At 41.4% G+C, this 22,303-nt stretch overlaps 1 protein-coding gene across 1 annotated transcript; it reads left to right on the top strand.

Annotated features, from left to right (window-relative positions):
* Positions 1–13,314: 13,314 nt before the first annotated feature.
* LOC143024525 (uncharacterized) lies at positions 13,315–16,189 on the top strand. Its single transcript, XM_076183339.1, has 3 exons — positions 13,315–13,682; positions 13,724–14,222; positions 16,184–16,189. Exons 1-3 carry the CDS (start codon positions 13,315–13,317, stop codon positions 16,187–16,189), a joined length of 873 nt encoding a protein of 290 aa, XP_076039454.1.
* The last annotated feature ends 6,114 nt before the right edge of the window (positions 16,190–22,303 follow it).

Genomic DNA, 22,303 nt, shown 5'->3' on the forward strand with positions numbered 1-22,303 from the left:
AAAAACAGAAATGAATTAAGAGGAAAGAGAGGATGAGAAAACAAAAAGACAAGAAGCTAAGGGAAAAACGAGAAAAGAACAGCCAGAGAAGAGAAGTTCTATTGGAGAGTGGTGAATATGAAAGTAAGGAAAGGGTTCATAGAAGAGGAAAACATAAGGGAAATGGAAAACACAATGGAAACAGCAGAAAATGAAAAGTGTCTTACAGAAAATTTAGATAGCTTAATAACAGGCTTGAACGAACTAAATGATTATCTAAAGAAAAAGAACCGGACATAATGGGAATTGTAGTGACAAAATTGAAAGGTCCACTACCACCCAACAGTGTAGGACATGGTGCATATAATTATTGAATTAGAAACAGAGAGTTATGTTCCTGACTAAGATGGATAAAAGTGTGAGGAAAGTCACATATGGAATAATAGAGTAGAGATGATTATGATGGAAGTGGAGGACTGGAATGGAAAGAGCAGGAAGTTTGTAGTAAATTATGTGCTTCCTAAAACGGCTTCGTGGGAAGAGAGAGAACACAAAAGTATTTTAGAAGACACATGGATAACACTAAATAAGATGATGGAAGATGGAGGAAGAATGATTGTAATGGTTGACTTTAATTGTAAAGAAAGCTGCTGGGAAGAGATGACAGTGAAAGGTGGAGACAACCTATGGGTAAATGTGATAGTTGATATGATCATAGAACATTCAATGACGCAATGAATTCAAGAGAATACTAGATATAGAAATGAGGAAGAACCATCAAGACTGAACCTAATAATCACATCAAAACCTCAGATAATGGACAACATTGAATATAAGACACCAATAAGTAAAGTGTCCACATATTAGTTGAAATGGAACTAAATGAGGAAAAATACATGAAAAAGGAACAATATAGAAACGGGAAGATTGATTTATATAAAAAAATATTTTGGATAAAATAAGAGAATTCTTTCAAAAAGCAAACTGGGAAAGAATACACAAGGAGGAAACAACAGTAGAAGAGAAGTGGAACATTTTGACAAAAAGTTATAAAGAAGGACAGGAAAAGTATGTCCCAAGACAAAATCAAGAAAAAGAATATGTAAAATGCTGGTACAACAAAAGATGCAGGGAGTTAAAAGACCAAAGGGACAAAGCTTGGATAAAATGGAAAAAATACAAAAGACCTGAAAATGGAAAATATATACTAGTTATAGAAATAAATATATACAAGTGTGCAGAGAAGAAAGATAGAATACGAAAAAGATGTCATACCAAAATGTAAAGATAAACCAAAACTATTTTATAGATCTGTAAACAACAAACTGTAAAACAAAGAAGAATTAGAGAATCTACGACAAGGAGGAGTTGAATACACAGAGGAAACACAAATGGCAGAAATTATGAACAACCATTTTAAATCTGTGTTTACAAGGAAGAACATGCAACCTAGAGATATCGAATGGGAGAAGAAAGTCCCCCTTATGAAAGAGATAGAAGTATCAAGGAATGAAACAATGAATCACTTGAGTAATCTCGATGTCAGAAAATTGCATGGACCAGATGAAATAGCAAACTAGATTTTGAGAGAATGCAGGAATGAACTAACAGACAAAATACATAGCCTAATAAACAGTTAATTAAAAGAAGGAAAAGTTCCAGAGGATTGGAAAAGAGCAAATATAGTACCAATATATAAAGGGGGAAATAAGGAAGACCTACTAGCTATAGACCGGTCTCTCTAACAAGTAAGATAGCAAAAGTCTATTACCCTGTGGGGAAAGCTGTTCTTTTTTAGATCTCGTCTATAACTGCCTTTCTTGATTTTTTCTCCATGTCCTCTTGTATCTCTACTCTCCCTTTTTATTAGATCCTCTCTATCAATAGTTTCTATGCCTTTCATGATTCTATAAATAGTTATCAAATCTCCTCTCTCTCTTCTTTGCTCTAATGTCTGTAGCTCAAGTTTTGCTAGTCTCTCCTCATATGATAGTTCTGAGAGTGTTGGTGCCAATTTCCTAATTGTTCTTTGTATTCTTTCAAGTTTTGTTATAAATTTTTTGTATTTGTTGACCATGTCATCGCTGCATACTCCAATCTTGGTCTTATCAAAGTGACCAGTATTTTCTTCACCTACTCTTTTCCAGGTATGTAAATGCCACTTTAATTGTTCCTATTAAATTGAAAGTTTCCCCAAAAATCAAGTTTATATGTTTCTCAGGGACATATTATTTATAATAATGACTCCTAAGTCCTTCTGGTTTCCTACTTTTTTAATTTCTTCTTCTCCTTATTTATATGACCTCACTATTCTTGTTTTGCTTTTTCCAAATTCCATTATACTACACTTTTTAATATTTAATTCCATCTCCGACTTCCTACTCCATTCCCATACTTTATTGAGATCACTCTGTAGCGACTCACTATCTTCTACAGTGGTCACTTTTTTCAACAATTTTGCATCGTCCGCAAAGAATCCCTTCATCCCAATTAGTCTCTCTTATCACCACCCTCATTTTTCTTTCATGCAAGAAGTCTTCCATCCACTTGGGCAATTTTGCCCTGTATTCCTGCTGCAGTTTATAATTCAATTGGTAATTCTTTATGTGGCACCTTATCAAAAGATTTTTTTTTCAGGTCTAGAAATAAACAATCAGCCTATCCATCTCTTTCTTGTACTACATCTATTAGCCTTATATAGAAACACATTAAGTTTGTGACGCATGATCGTCCTTGTCTAAATCCAAATTGCCTTGGATTTAGTTCGTTGTTGTTGCTTTTTTCCAAATGCCTTACCAATCTAGTTTTGATGATTCTTTCACATATTTTAGCTATCGTACTTGTAAGAGAGACCGGTCTATAGTTAGTAGGGTCTTCCTTTTCCCCCCCTTTATATATTGGTACTATATTTGCTCTTTTCCAATCATCTGGAACTTTTCCTTTTTCAATGAACTGCTTGTTAGACTATGTATTTTATCTGTTAGTTAATTCCTGCATTCTCTCAAAATCCAGATTGCCATTTCATCTGGTCCTTGTCACTTTTATCTCTTTCATAGGGGGGGCTTTCTCCTCCCACTCGATATAATTGGGTTGTATGTTCTCCCTCGTAAACACGGATTTAAAATGCTTGTTCATAATTTCTGCCATTTCTATTTCCTCAGTGTATTTAACTCCTTGACATAGTTTCTCTAATTCTTGTTTCTTTTTCAGTGTGTTGTTTACAAACTGTAAAATAGTTTTGCTTGATCTTTATATTTTTCTGTCATCTTTTTCATACTTCTTATTTTCTGCTCTGCACACTTGTACATATTCATTTCTATAACTAGTATATATTTTCCATTTTTCAGGTTTTTGTCTTTTTCTCCATTTTATCTAAGCTTTGGCCTTTTTGTCTTTTCACTCCCTGCATCTTTTGTTGTACCAGCACTTTACATATCCTTTTTCTTGTTTTTCTCTTAGAACACACTTTTCCACTTCTTTATATATTTTTTTCTTCAAAATCTTCCATTTCCCTTACTATATTCTCCTTCTCCCTCATCACTTTAATAACTGTGTCTTTAGTTTGTTCCTTCATCTGCTGTTCCATTATTCCTCTAAATTTTATTTTATTGTTCTCTTGTACTTTTTCCAACCATTACCTCTTCTGCTATGGACTCTTTATTTTCTTTATTATTCCTCAATAATTCTTCATTCTCTTCCTTTACTATCTTAACTGTCTTTTTAATTCTTCTATTTATTTAATTACATTTTGATTCTCTCTCTTTAATTCTTCATTCAGTTTATCAACTCTCTCGGTAACTAGAATTAATTGGTTAAACCTAACCTTCCATTCCTCGTTCATTTTTTTAGTTTCTACCCTAGATTTACTAGTTGGGGGAGGTTGTCACCTCCTCCCTCATTAGATTAATGAAAAGTTATCTTCTCTTTCCATTGAGTTGTTATTATCTATATTTCTGCTCATGACACCTCTGCTTCCTTGTTGTTCCTCGTCTGTGTTTTCTTCCCCCAGTTTGTTTACACCTCTCCTAAGATCCGGGGCCCGTTCGTCCCCTTCCTCATTTCCTTCCATTTTCCTCAGTAGTCCCTCTCCTTCTCCTATTTCTTTATCTTCCCACTACACCACGAGCTTCCCCCTTCCCTACTAATACAATAAGGTACTCCCTCGTTGTTGAGATCCACGAAAGTTACACTTCTTTTCCGGAGTTCCAATCTACGCCGTGTATCCGATGTACGTGTGTGTGTATTTACCTTGTATTTACCTAGTTGCATTTTACGGGAAGGGGAGCTATGCTAGTGGTGCCCCGTCTTCATATTACGTTTAATCTAGACTGTTTTTAAATTCGTGTATCGTTTTTGCACACACACCACATTCTCATCTAACTTGTTCCAAACGTCTAATTCCCTGTGGTGAAAGCTGTTCCTTTTTAGGTCTCTTATATAACTGTCTTTTTTATTTTCTTTCCCTGTACTCTTGTATCTCTACCATCCCATTTTATTAGATCATCTCTATCAATAGTTTTTGTGCCTTTTTAATTTTATAAATAGTTATCAAGTCTCCTCTTTCTCTTCTTTGCTCCAATGTCTGTAGCTCAAGTTTTGCTAGTCTCTCCTCATATGATAGTTCTGCGAGTGTTGCTACCAATTTTGTAATTGCTCTTTGTATTCTTTCAAGTTTTGTTATACATTATTTAGTACTTGGTGACCACGTCGTCGCTGCATACTCCAATCTTGGTCTTATCAAAGCGACCATTATTTTATTTACAATTTCTTTGTCCAGGTATGTAAATACCACTTTGATTGTTCTTATTAAATTATATGTTTCTCATTTTTTTTTTCTCAGTGGACATATTATTCATAATAATGACTCCCAGGTCCTCCTCATTTTCTACTTTTTTAATTTCTTCCTCTCCTTATTTATATGATCCCACTTTTTTTTTCCAAATTCCATTATACTATACTTGTTAATATTGGATTCCATCTCCCACTTCCTACTCCATTCCCATACCTTATTGAGATCACTCTGTAGCGATTCACTATCTTCTACAGTGTTCACTTTTTTCAAACTTTTTCCATAGTCCGCAAATTAACTCATATAACTTTCAATTCATTTATCCATATCATCAATATATATAGCAAACATTATTGAGGCGAGAACTGTTCCTTGTGAAACTCCACTAATCACTTCATTCCAATTAGAGTGTTTGTCTCTTATCACCACTTTTATTTTTCTTTCATGCAATAAGTCTTCCATCCACCTCAGCATTTTTCCATGTGTTTCTCCTGCATTTTCTAATTTCTTTAGCAACTTCTTATGTGGCACCTTATAATCTTTTTCAGGTCTAGAAATCCACAATCAGCCCATCCATCTCTTTCTTGTATTGCATATATTAGCCTTGAATAGAAACACATTAAGTTTGTCACGCATGATCGTTCTTGTCTAAATCCAAATTGCCTTGGATTTAGTGCGTTGTTTTTTTCCAAATGCCTTACCCGTCTAACTTTGATAATTGTCTCACAACTTTTAGCTATCGTACTTGTAAGAGAGACCGGTCTATAGTTAGTATGGTCTTCCTTGTTCCCCCCTTCATATATTGGTACTAAATTTGCTCTTTTCCAATCATCTGGAACTTTTCCTTCTTTAAATGAACTGCTTATTAGACTATGTATTTTGTCTGTTAGTTAATTCCTGCATTCTCTCAAAATCCAGTTTGCCATATCATTTGGTTCATGAGATTTTGACATCGAGACTACTCAAGTGCTTCATTATTTAATTTCTTGTTACTTCTACCTCTTTCATAGAGGGGATTTTCTCCTCCTACTTGATATCTCTAGGTTGTATGTTCTCCCTCGTAAACACCGATTTAAAATGCTTGTTAATAATTTCTGACATTTCTTTTTCCTCTGTGTATTCAACTCCTCCTTGTACTTTCCCTAATTCTTGTATGTTTTTGAGTTTGTTGCTTACAAACTGTAAAATAGTTTTGGTTGACGTTTACATTTTCTATGACATCTTTTTTGTATTTTCTCTTTTCTGCCCTGCACACTTGTACATTGATTTCTATAACTAGTATTTTCCCTTTTTCAGGTCTTAATTTTTTTTTCCATTTTATCCAAGCTTTGTCCCTTTTGTCTTTTAAATCCCTACATATTTTGTTGTACCAACACTTTACATATCCTTTTTCTTGTTTTTGTCTTGGAACATACATTTCCACTCCTCTATAAATTTTTGTCAAAATATTCCATTTCTCTTCTACTGTTGTTTCCTTCTTATGTATTCTTTCACAGTCTGCTTTTTTGAAAGAATTCTCTTATTTTATAAAAAAAAATCCATACATCAGTCTACCTTTTCTATATTGTTCGTTTTTTTCATGTATTTTTCTTCATTTAGTTCCGGCTCAACCAATATCTGGTCACTTTAACTTATTGGTGTCTTATATTCAATCTTGTCCACTATTTCGTGTTCTGATGTGATTATTAGATCTAGTCTCCATGTTTCTTCCTCATTTCTATACCTAGTATTCTCTTGTATCCTTTGCGTCATTGTATGTTCTATAATCATACCAAGTAGTACATTTCCCCATGGGTCGTCTCCACCATTATTGGTGTCTTATATTCAACCTTGTCCACTATTTCGTGTTCTGATGTGATTTATAGGTCTAGTCTCGATGGGTCTTCTTCATTTCTATACCTAGTATTCTCTTGTATCTATTGCGTCATTGTAAGATCTATAATCATAACAAGTAATACATTTCCTCAAAGGTCATCTCCACTCTTCACTGTCATCTCTTCCCAGCAGATTTCTTTACAATTAAAGTCACCCATTATAACTATTCTTCCTCTATCTTCTATCATCTTATCTAGTGTTATCCTTGTGTCTTCTAACATATTTTTGTGTTCTCTCTCTTCCCACGAAGCCGTTTTAGGAAGCACATAAGTTACCACAAACTTCCTGCTCTTCTGATTCTTGTCCTCCACATCCATCATAATCATCTCTACTCTATTCTTCCCATATGTGACACTCCTCACATTTTTATCCTTCTTAGTCAGGAACATAGCTCCACCCCCTCTTTTTACCCCTCTGTTTCTAATCCAATTGTTATATGCACCATGTCCTGCACTGTTGGGTGGTAGTGGACCTTTCAATTTTGTCTCTACAATTCCCATTGTGTCCGGTTCTTTTTTCTTCAGGTAATTCAGTTCGTTCAAGCCTGTTATTAACCCATCTATGTTTGTGTAAGACACTTTTAATTTTCTGCTACTTCCATCGTGTTTTCTGTTTCCTTTTTGTTTTTCTCTGCTATGAACCATTTCCTCACCTTCATATCCACTAATCTCCAATAGAATTTCTCTTTGTCTGACTCTGTTCTTTTCTCGTGTTTTTCCTTAGCTTCTATTTTTTTTTCTCATCCTCTCTTTACTGTTTATTCATTTCTCTTTTTATCCAATCCTTTTTATATTGATCACTGTCTGCCAGTTTCCCTGTTTTTGTTAAGATATTCTCTGCTGTCGTTTGTGACCTGAGTTTAATCTTAATTGGTCTGGTCTTATCTGTTTTGAATTTCCTTATTATATATATTTCTTCTATTTCTTTCCCTATTTCTTGTTCATCTTCTTCAACTATTTTCAATAACTTGTTTACCTTTTCCTTCTCCTATTTTACTCCTGTGGTCCTATTTGGATTATGTTTCTCTTCCATCCCTAACATAATTATACATTTCTTTTTGTCCGCTAAGTCTCCTACTATATTCTCCTTCTCTCTCATCACTTTAATAACTGTGTCCTTAGTTTGCTATTTCATCTGTTGTGTCACTATATCTCTAAATGCAATTTTGTTGTTCTCATGGACTTTTCTCCAACCCTGTGTGATTCTTTTGCTATGGACTCTTTATTCTCTTTATTATTATTCTTTAATTCCTCATTCTCATATTTGACTTCTTTTAACTCTCTTTTTAAATCTTCTATTTCTTTAGTTAGGTTTTTATTTTCCTTTAGTTTTTCCAGTTAATCACATCTTTGGGTAACTAGTGTTAATTGGTTAAACTTAACCTTTCATGTTTCGTTCATTCATTTTAGTTTCTCCTTTAGATTTACTAGTCGGGGGAGGTTGTCACATCTTCTCTTATTAAATCCATAGAAGCAGATATCTTCTCTTTCAATTGAGCTGCTATTATCTATATTTCTGCTTTTGTCACCTTTGCTTCCTTGTTCTTCCTCGTCTGTGTGTTCTGCACCCCTTTTGTTTACACCCCTTCTAACATCCGGGGCCCGTTCGTCCCCTTCCTCATTTCCTTCCATTTTCCTCAGTAATACCTCTCTTTCTCCTATTTCTTCACCTTTCCACTACACCACGAGTTTCCCCTTCCCTATTAATACAACAAAGGTACTCCCTCGTTGTTGAGATCGATGAAACTTGAATTTTTCCTGGAGTTCCAAACTTCGCTGTCACTTCGACCGACGTGTTTGTGTGTGTGTGTGTGTGTGTGTGTGTGTGTGTGTGTGTGTGTGTGTGTGTGTGTGTGTGTGTGTGTGTGTGTGTGTGTGTGTGTGTGTGTGTGTGTGTGTGTGTGTGTGTGTGTGTGTGTGTGTGTGTGTGTGTGTGTGTGTGTGTGTGTGTGTGTGTGTGTGTGTGTGTGTGCGTATGAGCAGCTGCCCTCTATTACCGCGACACTCTCTAACATCCTTCTAGAGGAGTGGTGGGGGACAACTAGTGGCCATCTCTTCCCCATGCATGAGGATGATTAGATGCTGATATTCAATAAGCAACTTTCATTATATGACTAGTTAATTGAACTTAATAATCAATTTTAAGGAATTGGAAGAGAATAGTCAATGAAATTGTAATATCTAAGATATAGCCAAAATCTATATTTCTTAAATATGAGTTTTGACTTATAAAGTAGTAGGTGAGTTAGTTCTATGGATTCTTGAAAAGAGATTAGATAAGAGTATCTAGTTTATGTGAAAAGTGCATGCACATTATGACATCAGCCACAATCGTCATGGATAGCACCTTAGAAGTGGCTTCCAGAATCTTCAAGCAGCTCTTCATCATACACTGGAGTTGCTTCATCAGAAGATGGTAGAGCATGATCTTGTCAGGGGGACCTGACAAAATCTTAAGTGATTCTGTAAGTGTCTTGATATCTAGGTTACGACTCATCTTCCCGTCTGTGAGGATCAAGGACTGCTACTTTCTTCACTGCTAAGTACTAACAGTTCCGTACAAGCATCCACCTGAAGTAGCTAAGCAGATCGGGATGGTTAAGGGCTTATTATTTCTTCCTCTCATCAGCATCCACCCTGATTCACTCTATTCCAGAAAGGTCATTACTCGGGGTTCTTCTATAATAGGCTGTTCTTGTAGTACTTTCTGTCTACGTGGTTGGATGTGGACTTTCCACTATTTCTATGGAATGTGGAAAGAGGAGTATTTAGGACTAACTACTACACTGAAAAGTGGCACAACTGGATCAACCGACACATCGGAAAATGCCACCCTACAATTTTCGAAATTATCCAAATCTTGAAGCTGGTGCAGGTAGAGAGTGAATTCATACTTACCAGAGGACGTCTTGGAGCGTAGGACTTCTTAAATTTGCAACACGCAGTCCATCACTGATTGATAAATCATTAAACAAACGGCACTATAATATACAGTGCTCGACAAAGATGTACGAACTGTTAGCGAGAATGAGTGATGAGGAGTGTTGAGGACTGTTTTTGCTGAAAAGCACAATTTTATATACAAAAGTAGTATATGGTTGCATTATTTTACCAATTCTTTTTAAGGTGTGTGCTTTTCATGTAATTTGATCAAAGAGAAGTTACGTTTTTATCCTCTACAAAATTACAAACCACATACCGTCCGACTCACTAATTGCCGACCTCGACCAAACAATGACGGTTTTTGTTCAAATGCACAATTTCATATACAAAATTAGCATATGGTGGCATTATTTGACCTATTTTTTTTTAAATTGTGTGATTTCCATGTAATTGGATCAAAGAAAAGTTACGTTCTTATCCTCTGCAAAATTACCGACCACAGCTACGATTCGTCAAGCCCGCCATCTATGATCACTGGTGGTAGGGATCAAACTACACTCTATTAAGTTTCTTACTATTGTGTTATTAGTGTAATAGATTGCATATAGTTAAATTATTTCGACTATTTTCTTTAAAATGTGTGATTTTCATGCAATTTGACCAATCGTTCATTTCAGCAAAAACCTTCGGACGGTATTCGTAGCTGTGGTCGGCAATTTTGCAGAGGATAAAAACGTAACTTCTCTTTGATCAAATTACATGGAAATCACAAATTTTAAAGAAAATAGATCAAGTAATGCAATCATATGCTAATTTGTTTATATACAATCATGTATTTTAGCAAAAACCGTTCTTCTTCGAGTTTGGTCGGCTATTAATGAGTCGGACGATATTCGTAGTAGTCGGTAAGATTGCAGAGGATAAAAACGTAACTTCTTTTTTATCAAATTACTTGAAAATCATACATTTTAAAGAAAATAGGTCAAATAATACAATCATAAGCTATTTTTTTATATAAAATCGTGCATTTGAGCAATTATCGTCCTTGTTCGAGTTTGGTCGGCTATGAGTGAGTCGGACGATATTCATAGCTGTTGTTGGTAATTTTGCAGAGGACAAAAATGTAACTTCTCATTCATCAAATTACATGGAAATCACATATATTAGAGGAAATAGGTCAAATAATGCAACCATATTCTAATTTCTTATATAAAATTGTGCATTTGAGCAAAAACTCTCATTGTTTGGTTGAGATCAGCAATTAGTGAGTCGGACGGTATGTGGTTGGTAATTTTGTAGAGGATAAAAACGTAACTTCTCTTTGATCAAATTATATGGAAATCATACATTTTAAGGAGAATTGGTCAAATAATGCAACCATATGCTAATTTTGTATATAAAATTGTGCATTTAAATCAAAAACAGTACTCAACACTCCTCATCACTCATTCTCGCTAACGGTTCGTACAACCTTGTCGAGCACTGTATATATATGTATATATATATATATATATATATATACATACGAGTATATATATATATATATGTATATGTATACATTGTATATATATATATATACATATATATATGTATATATATATATATGTATATGTATATGTATACATTGTATATATATATATATATATGTGTATATATATATATATATATATATATATATATAAGTCTAAATAAAGATATTCTTCTAAAAAACGCTGTGGAAGTCGGGGACAGGTGGTATTACGGTGACACTTTGTCCTAAAAATATTCTTGAAAAAGCGCTTGGATAAGTCGGGGTCAGGTGGTATTCTTCTTCTTCTTCTTCTTCTTCTTCTTCTTCTTCTTCTTCTTCTTCTTCTTCTTCTTCTTCTTCTTCTTCGCATTCTTCGCGCTCTTCTTCGCGTTCTTCTTCGCGTTCTTCTTCTTCGCGTTCTTCTTCCTCGCGTTCTTCTTCCTCGCGTTCTTCTTCGTGTTCTTCTTCCTCGCGTTCTTCTTCGCGTTCTTCTTCCTCGCGTTCTTCTTCGTGCTGGGGATCCCGTGTTGGGGTTCCGCCCCGAGGCCGAGGCCGAAGGGGAAAACGAGGGATTATAGTGCGGAAAGCTGTGGCCGTAGGCCGCTGTTTGCGCAGCCAAGCCCCCGGCGAAGCCCGCGGCTTGTATATATATATATATATATATATATAATATATATATGTATATATGTATATATATATATATATATATATATATATATAAAGGGTATATATGGGCAGGAGGTCTTCTCTCAAACATGTTTCATTAAAAGTGATAGATAATTCAGTATGCTGAATTTTCTTAGGGATATTTTCCTTATTACGCAAGATAGACTTATTCCCTCTCGCAAGATGTGAGATGATTTCTCCATATGTACATGTATATATATATATATATATATATATATATATATATATATATATATATATGTGTGTGTATGTATATACAGTATATATTGTACATGTAAATATCGTATATATTAATATATCTAGTCTCCATGTATGGTATTTACAATATAATAATGGAAATTAAATACTGTACATACAGTGCTGGTCAGCAGTTGAATAATCTATGTAATGGTTTATATAGTGTGATTACTTTTTCAGTTTAATTATTTTGTGATTTCCTTATTGCGTTCTGGATATGGCTAATTGATGTACAGAAGGCCTGTACGTGCTTCTTAAGACTGCCTTACTAGGGGAGCTCATAATGATCGGCAGCCAGAGCAAATGTATTTATCGAAAAATGTGGATATACTTATATTCTATGTACGTATTGAAGATTCCGGTGACACGCGTAAACACGCTAAAATATGTGCTCACACACGCACTCAAATTATTTTCCCTCTTGCGTATGACGTCCTTCGACCAACGCCAGAGGGTTTTATTCAGCTAAGAGAGCGTCACTGCAGCGATGGAATGGAAAGGGTCTTCGGTTTACTGAGAAATCTAACGTATGGACAGCATCCGAGTAACTATTAATCTTGGTAGGTCAAAAGCGATGTTGGTATCTCACACGTTCACTACTGTTATAGAATAAACCGCTGGAATTGAAACCGACGGAGAAGGAAATTGAATGCAAACCTCCTCAGGTGTTCCTTGTCATCCTGCCGTGCATATTGGCCTCCAGTAAAGGAGGTCATCCAACTCGGTATTGATCTTGCCTGCCCATGATATGACCTGACCCGACACGACACAGCATAGAGTTAAATGAAGGCAGTGAGCTCCTTTATTTTTCTTAACAAAGTTAAACGACTTTGCTTTGAGAGTTGTTCTTCCTTCTAATAAAGAAGCTAAAACATCACAAGAGGACATAATCGCATTTCCTTCCTTACACCCGAATTGAGAGCTGCTGCCCAAGAACTTAAGAATAACGACCAGATCGTGATCCGCAGAGCAGACAAGTCTTCAACTTTCGTTATTCTCAACAAAGAGGACTATCCATCCAAAACGACTTTCATCCTTAACGACACCACCAAATTCAAAAGAATTTTCAGAAATCCCACCAATGACATCAAGACAAAGCTCAACCATTTAATTCGTGACAACAACAACTCTAGCACAATAAAATTCCCTTTAATAGAAGGCGACCATAAACTTGGTTATGCTTACGGAAATATGAAGACCCGCAAGAATGTCCACCCCCTTCGCCCAGTCATCAGTCAGACACCATCAGTCACCTACAAGCTCACTAAGCGCCTCAACACACTAATATTTCCTTCAGCTTGAAGTCTTCTGAAGAGTTTCTCGATATCCTGAAGACAGCCTGACCCTCCAACGTAATGGCTTTTATGGACGTCGAAAGTCTTTTTACTAATGTTTCAATCAACGAAACTCTAGACTTCATATGCCACCGCTTATACCATCCGGAACAGAAGATTGCAATTCCAGAAATCAAACATCGTCTGCTATTACAGGCATGCACCAAAGAAGTTCCCTTCTACTGGCCCGACAGCAAAATGTACATGCAATGCAACGGGGTCGCCATGGGATCACCTCTGGGAGTGCTCTTCGCTAATTTTTATATGGAATATATTGAAGAAGAGATGTGCTGGCAGCAGCACCATCCAAAGCCAGGAATATACGCAAGATACGTGGGCGATATTTTCATCAGTGTCAACACAGAAGAAGTTGTGAACATAATTTCCAAGTTAAAAAAAATAATAATTATAAATCCTGCTTCAACTTCAGCCTCGAGACAGAACAAAACAGCAAGTTTCCTTTCCTCGACATTTTAGTCCGACGTGAAGCCGCTTCGTTTTCAACAGAAGTTTATACCAAATCTACCAACCTCGGATTCTGCCTTAACGGTGAAAGCGAGTGTCCTGAGCAGTATCGACGCAGTGTCATCAATGCCTTCGTCAAAAGAGCCCTCACGGACTACTCAACATGGACTGCCACGAACGCAGAGCTTAAGAGAATTACCCAGCTTCTCGGCAACAACAATTATCCCATGCAAGAAATAAATAGTGTTATACGGCATCGACTGGACAACTTTATACGCCAACAAGAACAACAACCAGTTACATCAAACATAAAACTCTCCTACAGTGGCATTATGTCTTCAGCCTACAAGGATGACGAGAAAGCCCTCAAAAATATAATCTATAAGAACATCAAACCCACCGACCCGGCTTCAAAAATCGATCTCCTCATTTATTGCAAGACAAAAAAGACATCCAACTTAGTCGTAAAGAACAGTTGCCTCCCTAAGACAAGTGAAATGCAAGAGGTGAACGTCGTGTACCAGCACAAATTTTCCATTGGTGACTGCAGTCGCCTAAATTCTCGGTACATCGGCGTCACCACTACAACACTATATATATATATATATATATATATATATATATATATATGTGTGTGTGTGTGTGTGTGTGTGTGTGTGTGTGTGTGTGTGTGTGTGTGTGTGTATACATTATATATATACATATACATATATATATGTATATATATACATATATATATATATATATGTGTGTGTGTTTGTTTGTGTGTGTATACAGTAAATATATATATATATATATATATATGTATATATATATATATATATATATTTATATATTTAGATGATGAACATAAACACAGGGGAAGGCACGGAACCCTAAACACTCTAACGTTTCGTTCTACGCGAACGAAACGTTAGTGTTTAGTGTTCCGTGCCTTCCCCTGTGTTCATGTGCTTCATCATTTAAATCATTTGTTTAAAATACTTATCAATATATATATATATATATATATATATATATATGTATATATATATAATATATATACATATATATATATATATATAAATATATATATATATATATATATATATGTGTGTGTGTGTGTGTGTGTGTGTGTCTGTATATATATATATATATATATATATATACATATATATAAAGATATATCTATATATATATATATATATATATATATATATATATATATATGATGGATTGTTCAGGAATAATAAATTTCTTTATGGTATTTTCCCTATACCTTAGGAAGGTCTTAATCTCTTTTGGAAGAGTAGAGATGACTCCACCATAGTCGGTCATCGTTGCCAGATCCGAATTTCGGCTGCCTCGAGCCTTCTTCAGTGGCGATGGTGATGGTCTTCTCGTCGGTGTGTTCTTGCTCTATCGTGGTAGGAGAAAGAATGGCTCTGTGCAGATAGAGATTTATTGATTTACAAGAAATACATCTTGTTTGGGTCTCTACCCATATTCCTAGAAGGCATACAAGTATGCCTTTTACAATAAGTTACATGTACATTTGTTAAAATATGTCAATATATGTTGCGCTGTACTGTCTCCACGATCTAGCCGACGTGGTTAGTGTCCTATGAGTCCGTCGCGTCCCATCCGGTCCAGCCGACGTAGTTCCTGCACCCGTCGCGTCCCATCCGGTCCAGTCTAAGGCATCATGCGCAGTTACCTAGGTGAAGAGAAGAAAGCATTAGTCCTTGGCTTAAATTAAAATGTGTCATAAGTCAAAAAAGTCAAAAATCAGCAAGAGAGTACAGTCGAACAGAACCCATCCGTATCATCTGGGGGGCGGCACTTGAAGGAGGCGTCCCAGCCGATACGAGTTAAGGGACACCGTCAGTCGACGGATGAGTCCCCCAGCCGAGGTCCTGGGGCCCGCACGTAGAAATCTGGTCGCCGGGCAAAGGGCCACATAATGATCTAGCCCGTTTGCGCCGGCCTCTCCACAGTGGATGCAGGCCTCCGGCTGTCCCGTCACCTCCGAGAAGCATCGATACCCGAGACGGAGTCGATGAAGGGTGACTTCCTCTATCCTGGAGAGACGGACTCCAGGGGTCAGTCGCTCATACGCTGTGGCAACTTGATACCAGCGTGCTGACGGTCTCTGGGCTGTTAGGTTCCTATGGCTTTGTAGTTCCCTCTTGGCCATCGCTCTCGTTGCAATGGCCAAGATCTCAGTTCGGCTCGGGAGGACACCGATTCCGCCTTCCATGTCCCCTGTGGCCGCTCTTCTGGCCACCCTGTCTGCCGCTTCATTTCCCTGGATGCCGATGTGTCCCGGCACCCAGTTGAGGACGACTGATCTCCCTTGCTGACGGAGGGTCTTGAGCTGAAACAACAGTGAGGTCATTAGTTTTTTCTGGTCAGTGTGATAAATTTTGGATATTAATTGCAACAGAGCTAAACTATCTGTGTGCACAACTACATTACGTTGGTGGGTGTTGAGAGCATGGGTCAATGCTAGACCCACTGCAACACCCTCTGCTTGCGTCGAGCAGCGAGTGCCCAACACCCTTACTCCCTGTTCCTCGTCCTTCGTGACAAACGCTGCACCTGCCACGTTGTGTACGGGATCCACGGAGCCGTCTGTAAAATAGACGACGCAGTTTTCCTGGGCGACAGATCTCATTGTGGCCTCCGCATCCGCCCGCAGGCGCGGCAGCGGCGTACCGCGTCGTGACGCCATCACACTGATTCTGGCCGGTGGATTCTCCCAGGGGGGAGACTGCACATAACCTTCCACCGGCACATCCCTCCTCTTCTGAAGGATAAGGTCATGCAGGTGAAGGTCCCTTATGCGGTGTGCAACCCTCGCTGACCACCTCTTCTGCGGGAAGAGATCCGGATCTTGCTGGAGGGCGCTGATTAGCCTTCGCCGCAGGAACGAGTCATGTTCTCTCTGAATGACTCTTATGGCGAAGGCTACCACCAATCCTGAGATCCTCACACTGATAGGCACCAGTCCCGCCTCTTGCTGCATATTGGCGACCAGAGTCCAGCGCGGCGCGCCCAATATTACGCGCAGCGCCTGGTTCTGTACTGTCTCCAAGTCAGCCAACCGTGTTGCGGATAGACCAGCCAGAGCACTGCTGGCATAGTCTATCACCGGTCGAATTGCGCTGACGTAGAATGTCCGGAGGACAGCGCAGTTGGCACCTGCCTCTCTGGTCGCCAAGGACTTCAAAACGTTAATCCGGCTGAGGACCCTTCCCCGGATGTATGCCACTTCAGTCCGGAAGGACAGCCTGGAGTCGAGCCAGACACCTAGGTACATGTGCGTGCTGACCCACTCCACCTCATGTCCCTGCAGCAGAAGCCTGTCCCTCGGTGCCACGCTAGTGCCAAAACACATGGCTTTGGTCTTTGGTGGCGAGATCTTGAGGCCAAGCTCTTCGCATTTGGAGGAAATGCGGTCGAGGCACATTTGCGTCCTTCTGGCCTTGGTCCTTCTGCCTGCCACCACCAGCGCGACATCGTCTGCGTATGATAGGAGGCGGCATCCTGTGGGTAGAGGGATGGCTATTAATGCACTCATCAGCACGTTAAACAGGGTGGGACTGAGAACCCCACCCTGGGGTGTACCATTTTCCAGGGGGTGATAGCAGGACTCCACTCCCTGTAGACGGACTCTGGCAGTTCTATTGGAGAGGTAGTCCGCTATCCACTGTAACAGTTTCCCCTGTACTCCTCTGGCAGCCAGACTGTCCAGAATTGCAGCGGGACTGGCAAGCTCGAATGCCTTCTCCAGGTCAAAGAAGACGACCATGGCGTGACGTTGCTCCACATGGCTCAGAAGCGTTGTAATGCATTGAGCCGTGCCCACCCCTTTGGTGAAGCCATAGAGGTTCTCTTGTGGTGGTCCCAGTTTCCACAAAAGTCTTTGGAGAACCATCTTTTCCATGGTCTTCCCCAGGCAGCTCGTCAGGGAGATAGGACGATACTTTCCGGGCTCCCTGGGCTTGGGGATAGGCACGATGTCGGCCCTCTTCCAGTTGGACGGAAGTCTTCCACAGGACCAACTGCTGTTTACCACCTGGAGGAGTGCTTCTTCTCCAGCATCCCCCAGGTGTGCAACCATGGAGTACGTCACTAGGTCGCTCCCTGGAGCAGTGTCGGAGGATCTCTTACGTGAGGCTTGCAGCTCATGGATGGTGAATGGCGTGTCCGTGTCACCCGGAGACCCCATGGCAGCTTGTATCCTGGTCTCTCTTGGTTCACGGAGCATGGCCTGCCTCTGTTGCAGCTCGACGGGTAGCGTGGCTGTGTGCGTGCGTCTGGCAAATTCTTGCGCCAGATTTTCTGCCTCGCACTGTGGTGCACGGGGAGCGCGCCGTGGTGGGGTACGGCTGGTCGCTATGTGGAGTTTCCCCCAAAGTTCCTTTAGCGTGGTGGACTCACTAAAGCTTTGGCACCATTCTAGCCACTTCTCGCTACGCACACGTCGAGCTGTCTCCTTGGCCTCTTCGACGGCACTCCGGAGGTTGGCCAGGTTAGCAGGGTTGTGGTGTCTACGCAGGATCTTTCGTAGACGGTTGACCCTGTGGTTGGCATCCTTGATCTCTTGGTTGTAGTACCAACCATCTCGATGTCTCCTCCTGTTGAGGCCCTTCTTAGGTATTGCCTCCTCTGCCGCTGCATGGATAGCAGAGACCAGTGAGGCCTCCGCATCGTCCAACTCACCCATGGCCAGAGCGTCGGTGACGACCTCGCGAGCCACTCTGTCCTTGAACAACGTCCAATTGGCCTTGCGCGGGTTCCACCTTCCTATTCTCTGGACCACTGGGGGTGGCGGGGCTACGGTGAGCGACATGTCTATTCCAAAATGATCACTCGTAGCCGTGTCGTTGATGCTCCACGACATCCGATGCAGCAATGAGGAGGAGACAAATGAGAGATCGAGCCTGCCATGTCGTACATGCGTCGGCGACCCGTCGTTCAGTAGGACCACACCCGGGCTGGTGTTCAGGATTTCATCAATGTGTCGCCCGGACGAGTTTGTAGGCGACACAGAGTGAAGAATGGGGTGGTGCGCATTAAAGTCACCTGCGATGATGTATTGCTCGTCCTCCGCGACGGTGCATACTTCCCCCAGGTCCAAGTGTCCACGCACAGGGGCCTTGTAAATGTTATACACATGGACCGTTTCATGGGGGAAGTGCAGTCGAACTGCGAGCACCTCCACATCTTCCCCACACTCTATTGGTGGGTCTACTCTTGAACATGGGATGGACGCATGGACAAGGGTCATACAACCTCTGCTTGTGTCCGTTTGGGGCGACACGAACACGTGGTATCCAGAGATCCTGATCTCTTCCTCTCCCACCAGGGTCTCTTGCAAGAGGATGACCTGTTTTTCCTCCTGCCGTATGATGGCTTGCAGAAGTGACTGTTTCGCTCTGAATCCAAGGATATTCCATTGGAGGAAGCGAACAGTCTGGGTGGTCGAGCGCACTGTGGACACACTATCCATGGTGCTCGTTGTCTTCTGATGACGATGACGGGCTTGACGGTGAAGAAGAAGAGCCCTCGCTGCTACCATCAGTGTCCGTATCCGCCCCTTCGTTTCCCCTAGGTACGTCAGGGAATCCAGCCACAAACGCTGCGCCACCTGCCTTAGAGAGGGTAACCTCTCGCCTCGTCTGGTACCGCGGAACTCGAACTGGGCCCTCAGGCAGTGTAGCCTTGACCGCGGCTCCTGCTTTGCCTTTTCGGGCCGGCTCGTCAGACGTTGGCGGCTCTGCGCGTACTGGGGAGGGCGCTGGATCCTCCTCGGGTGTTCGGACACTGGTCGAGGGCACTGCGGGAGGCTGCGCAGGAGATGGGATCGTTGGAGAGCTTTCGGTCACCTGGGTGGTACCTGGTGCAGCGGACGGAGACATGGAGGGCTTGGTGGCAGGTGAGCACTTTTTGATGGAGACCATCGCCTGCGCCATGTCCTTGAGGAAGCTCGCAGCTTCCCTGACCTGGTCTTCCGAGCTCCCCAGGTGGCGGGCCAGCGCAGCCGCGGCGACCATGACGAACTGCATCAGTTCGTCATCCTGGAAGGTGAGTAGCCGCGGAAGGGCTTGCGCCGGCTGCCGCTCCCTCTGGACAGGAGGTTCTGCTGGGGGGCTGTGGTTCTTGGTTCCGTTATGGAACTGGGGCCGCTGAGGGAGCCCAGGGAACTCTGCCTCCGTTAGCGCAGGCGACGGTGTTGGAGGCTGCTGGCGTGGCTCCCTCGGTTGCCGAGGGTGTTTCCACACCGAGGGACGGGGCGGGGCTGGAACGTAGTCCTCTCTGGCCTTGTATACCTCCCTTGCAGCCTTGGCCTCGTCTCTGCGGACACCGCAGGCAAGGCTCCAAGCATGATGTGTTTTGCCGCAGTTGGGGCACTTAGCAGTCGTCTCCTCGTTTTTCTTGTGCTTTGAAATGCACGTGTCGGTGGTATGTGGGCCACTACAGATGCCGCACTTAAACGAGCGTCTGCAGTGCCTTTGGTGGTGCCCGTACTGCTGGCAGCGAAAACACCTCATGGGGTCCGGCACAAAGGTGCGTAGTGGGAACGTGCCCCACATGCCCAGGTCCAGTTCCCTCAGTGCGGGCCCCCGGAGGGTAACCACGACCTGCCTGGTGTTCTCCTTCCTCCAGGTGCATCTCTCTGCACTGATCACCTGTGGATGCTCTTCGACGGCGTCCAGGGTATTAACTGTTGACCAGCCCTGTAGCACCATCTTCGTTCCCTTTTCTGCTCCTTCCACCCTCTGGAGGTTTACCCTCCTACCACTGACCTCCGTTAGGTTGGCAAGGGCAGAAGTGGCGGCCTCATCCTTAGGAGAGATGAGAATCTCTCCGGTTGGCAGATACTTAAAAGTGATGCTCCAATTGCTATGCTCTTTCTCGATTTCTCGAGAAAGCGCATAGGCTGATTGGAAACCTTCTGGAGACTTTGGGATCTTGTATCCTGTGGTGACCAAAGGGAGCGATGCCCTCCTGGCCCCGTCCGCTTGCTCCCGACTCTCCTGACCATCTCCAGAGCGAATAGCACGCTCTTTCTTCTTACTCCTCTTTTGGCCAGCAGTCACCCAGCCTCCTTCACCGTCATCGCCCGTTTCTGAAAGGCGCGTGGATTCATCCATTCTTGCTGTTGCTGGTAGCAGGAAACGAGGGATCGAGACAGGATGTGTAGGTGGGAAAGCGGAAGGGTAGTGATTGGGGAGGCGGAGGAGGGAGAGGTGGGGAGAGGAAAAGGAGGGAGTGATAGGGGAGGAGGGATAGTGGAGAAGTGAGAAAGGAAGAAGTAAGGGTGAGGGAGAGGGTGGTAAAGGGGGGGAAGTAGAGTGATAGGTGTAGTGGAAGGAGGAAGGGAGTTTAAGGGTGAGTGGCGAAGGGCAAGGATGGAAGAGCAACTAGGTACAGGGGAGGAGAGTGAGAATGTGGGATAGGAGAGGACGGGTGGAGGAGATGGTGAGGAAGTAGGAGAAGAAAGGGTATGAGCAGGAGGGGTTATGGAGGAGGAGGAAGTTGTGAGCGGGAGAAAATAGGAGATGGAGGAGCGAAGTGGAGATAGGCAGGAGGGAGAAGAGTAGAGTGAAGGTGGAGGAAGAGGGAAAATGGAGGGGGAGGTAGTATGGAGGTAGGGAGATGAGGGTTATGAGAGGGAAGGGGGAAAGGGGAGAGAAAAAAAAAAAATAAAAAAAAAAAAAAAATAAAAAAAAAAAAAATAAATAAAAAAAAAAATAAATAAATATTAAAAAGGGAAAGAAGGGAAGGGGGGAAGGGGGGGGAAAGAGCACTACACTACATCGTGTTTAAAACCGTACACTTTTAACACTTGATATCGTACTTAGTCACTGCACTTTTACGAAAAAAAAAAAAAAAAACACTACAGTACACTACACTATACTTTTAGCACCGCACTCGGAATTATGATATCACTTAATCCCTTCAATTGCACTTTTACACTACTATACTTTTAACACTGCACTCGGAAGTACTTAGTCACTGCACTTTCACGAAAGACGAAAGAACACTACACTACACTACAATGCTTCTAGCACTGCATTTCACAGAGAAACTTCACTACTCTATACTTTTAGCACCGCACTCGGAATTATAATATCACTTAATCCCTTCAATTGCACTTTTTTACTACACTATACTTTTAACACTGCACTCGGAAGTACTTAGTCACTGCACTTTCACGAAAGACGAAAGAACACTACACTACACTACAGTGCTTCTAGCACTGCATTTCACACAGAGACACTTCACTACACTATACTTTTAGCACCGCACTCGGAAGTATAATAATTATACTTCTAATCACAACACTATTATTCACACGCTTAATTTCAACCACTACACAACGAGGCGGAGCACTTCGCAGACGAGCGAAACGACGCTGAGCGACCGCCGATCCACGGTGGCCGGATGTCTAGACGAAGTTGCACTTAATATCGGAAGTATAGTAACTATACTTCCAACACCGTATTTGTTTTTACACAGAACACTTCACTGCACTATACTTTTAGCACCGCAC

This window comes from Oratosquilla oratoria, chromosome 4 (genome assembly GCF_046742065.1).
Source record: "Oratosquilla oratoria isolate Oo_2021 chromosome 4, ASM4674206v1, whole genome shotgun sequence".
Taxonomy (NCBI): domain Eukaryota; kingdom Metazoa; phylum Arthropoda; class Malacostraca; order Stomatopoda; family Squillidae; genus Oratosquilla; species Oratosquilla oratoria.

Coding starts and splice junctions, on each gene's coding strand:
- LOC143024525 (XM_076183339.1), top strand. CDS start 13,315: ATGGCTTTTATGGACGTCGAAAGTCTTTTTACTAATGTTTCAATCAAC. Junction 13,683..13,723: donor GTTGTGAACATAATTTCCAA/GTTAAAAAAAAT, acceptor CTTCAACTTCAG/CCTCGAGACAGAACAAAACA.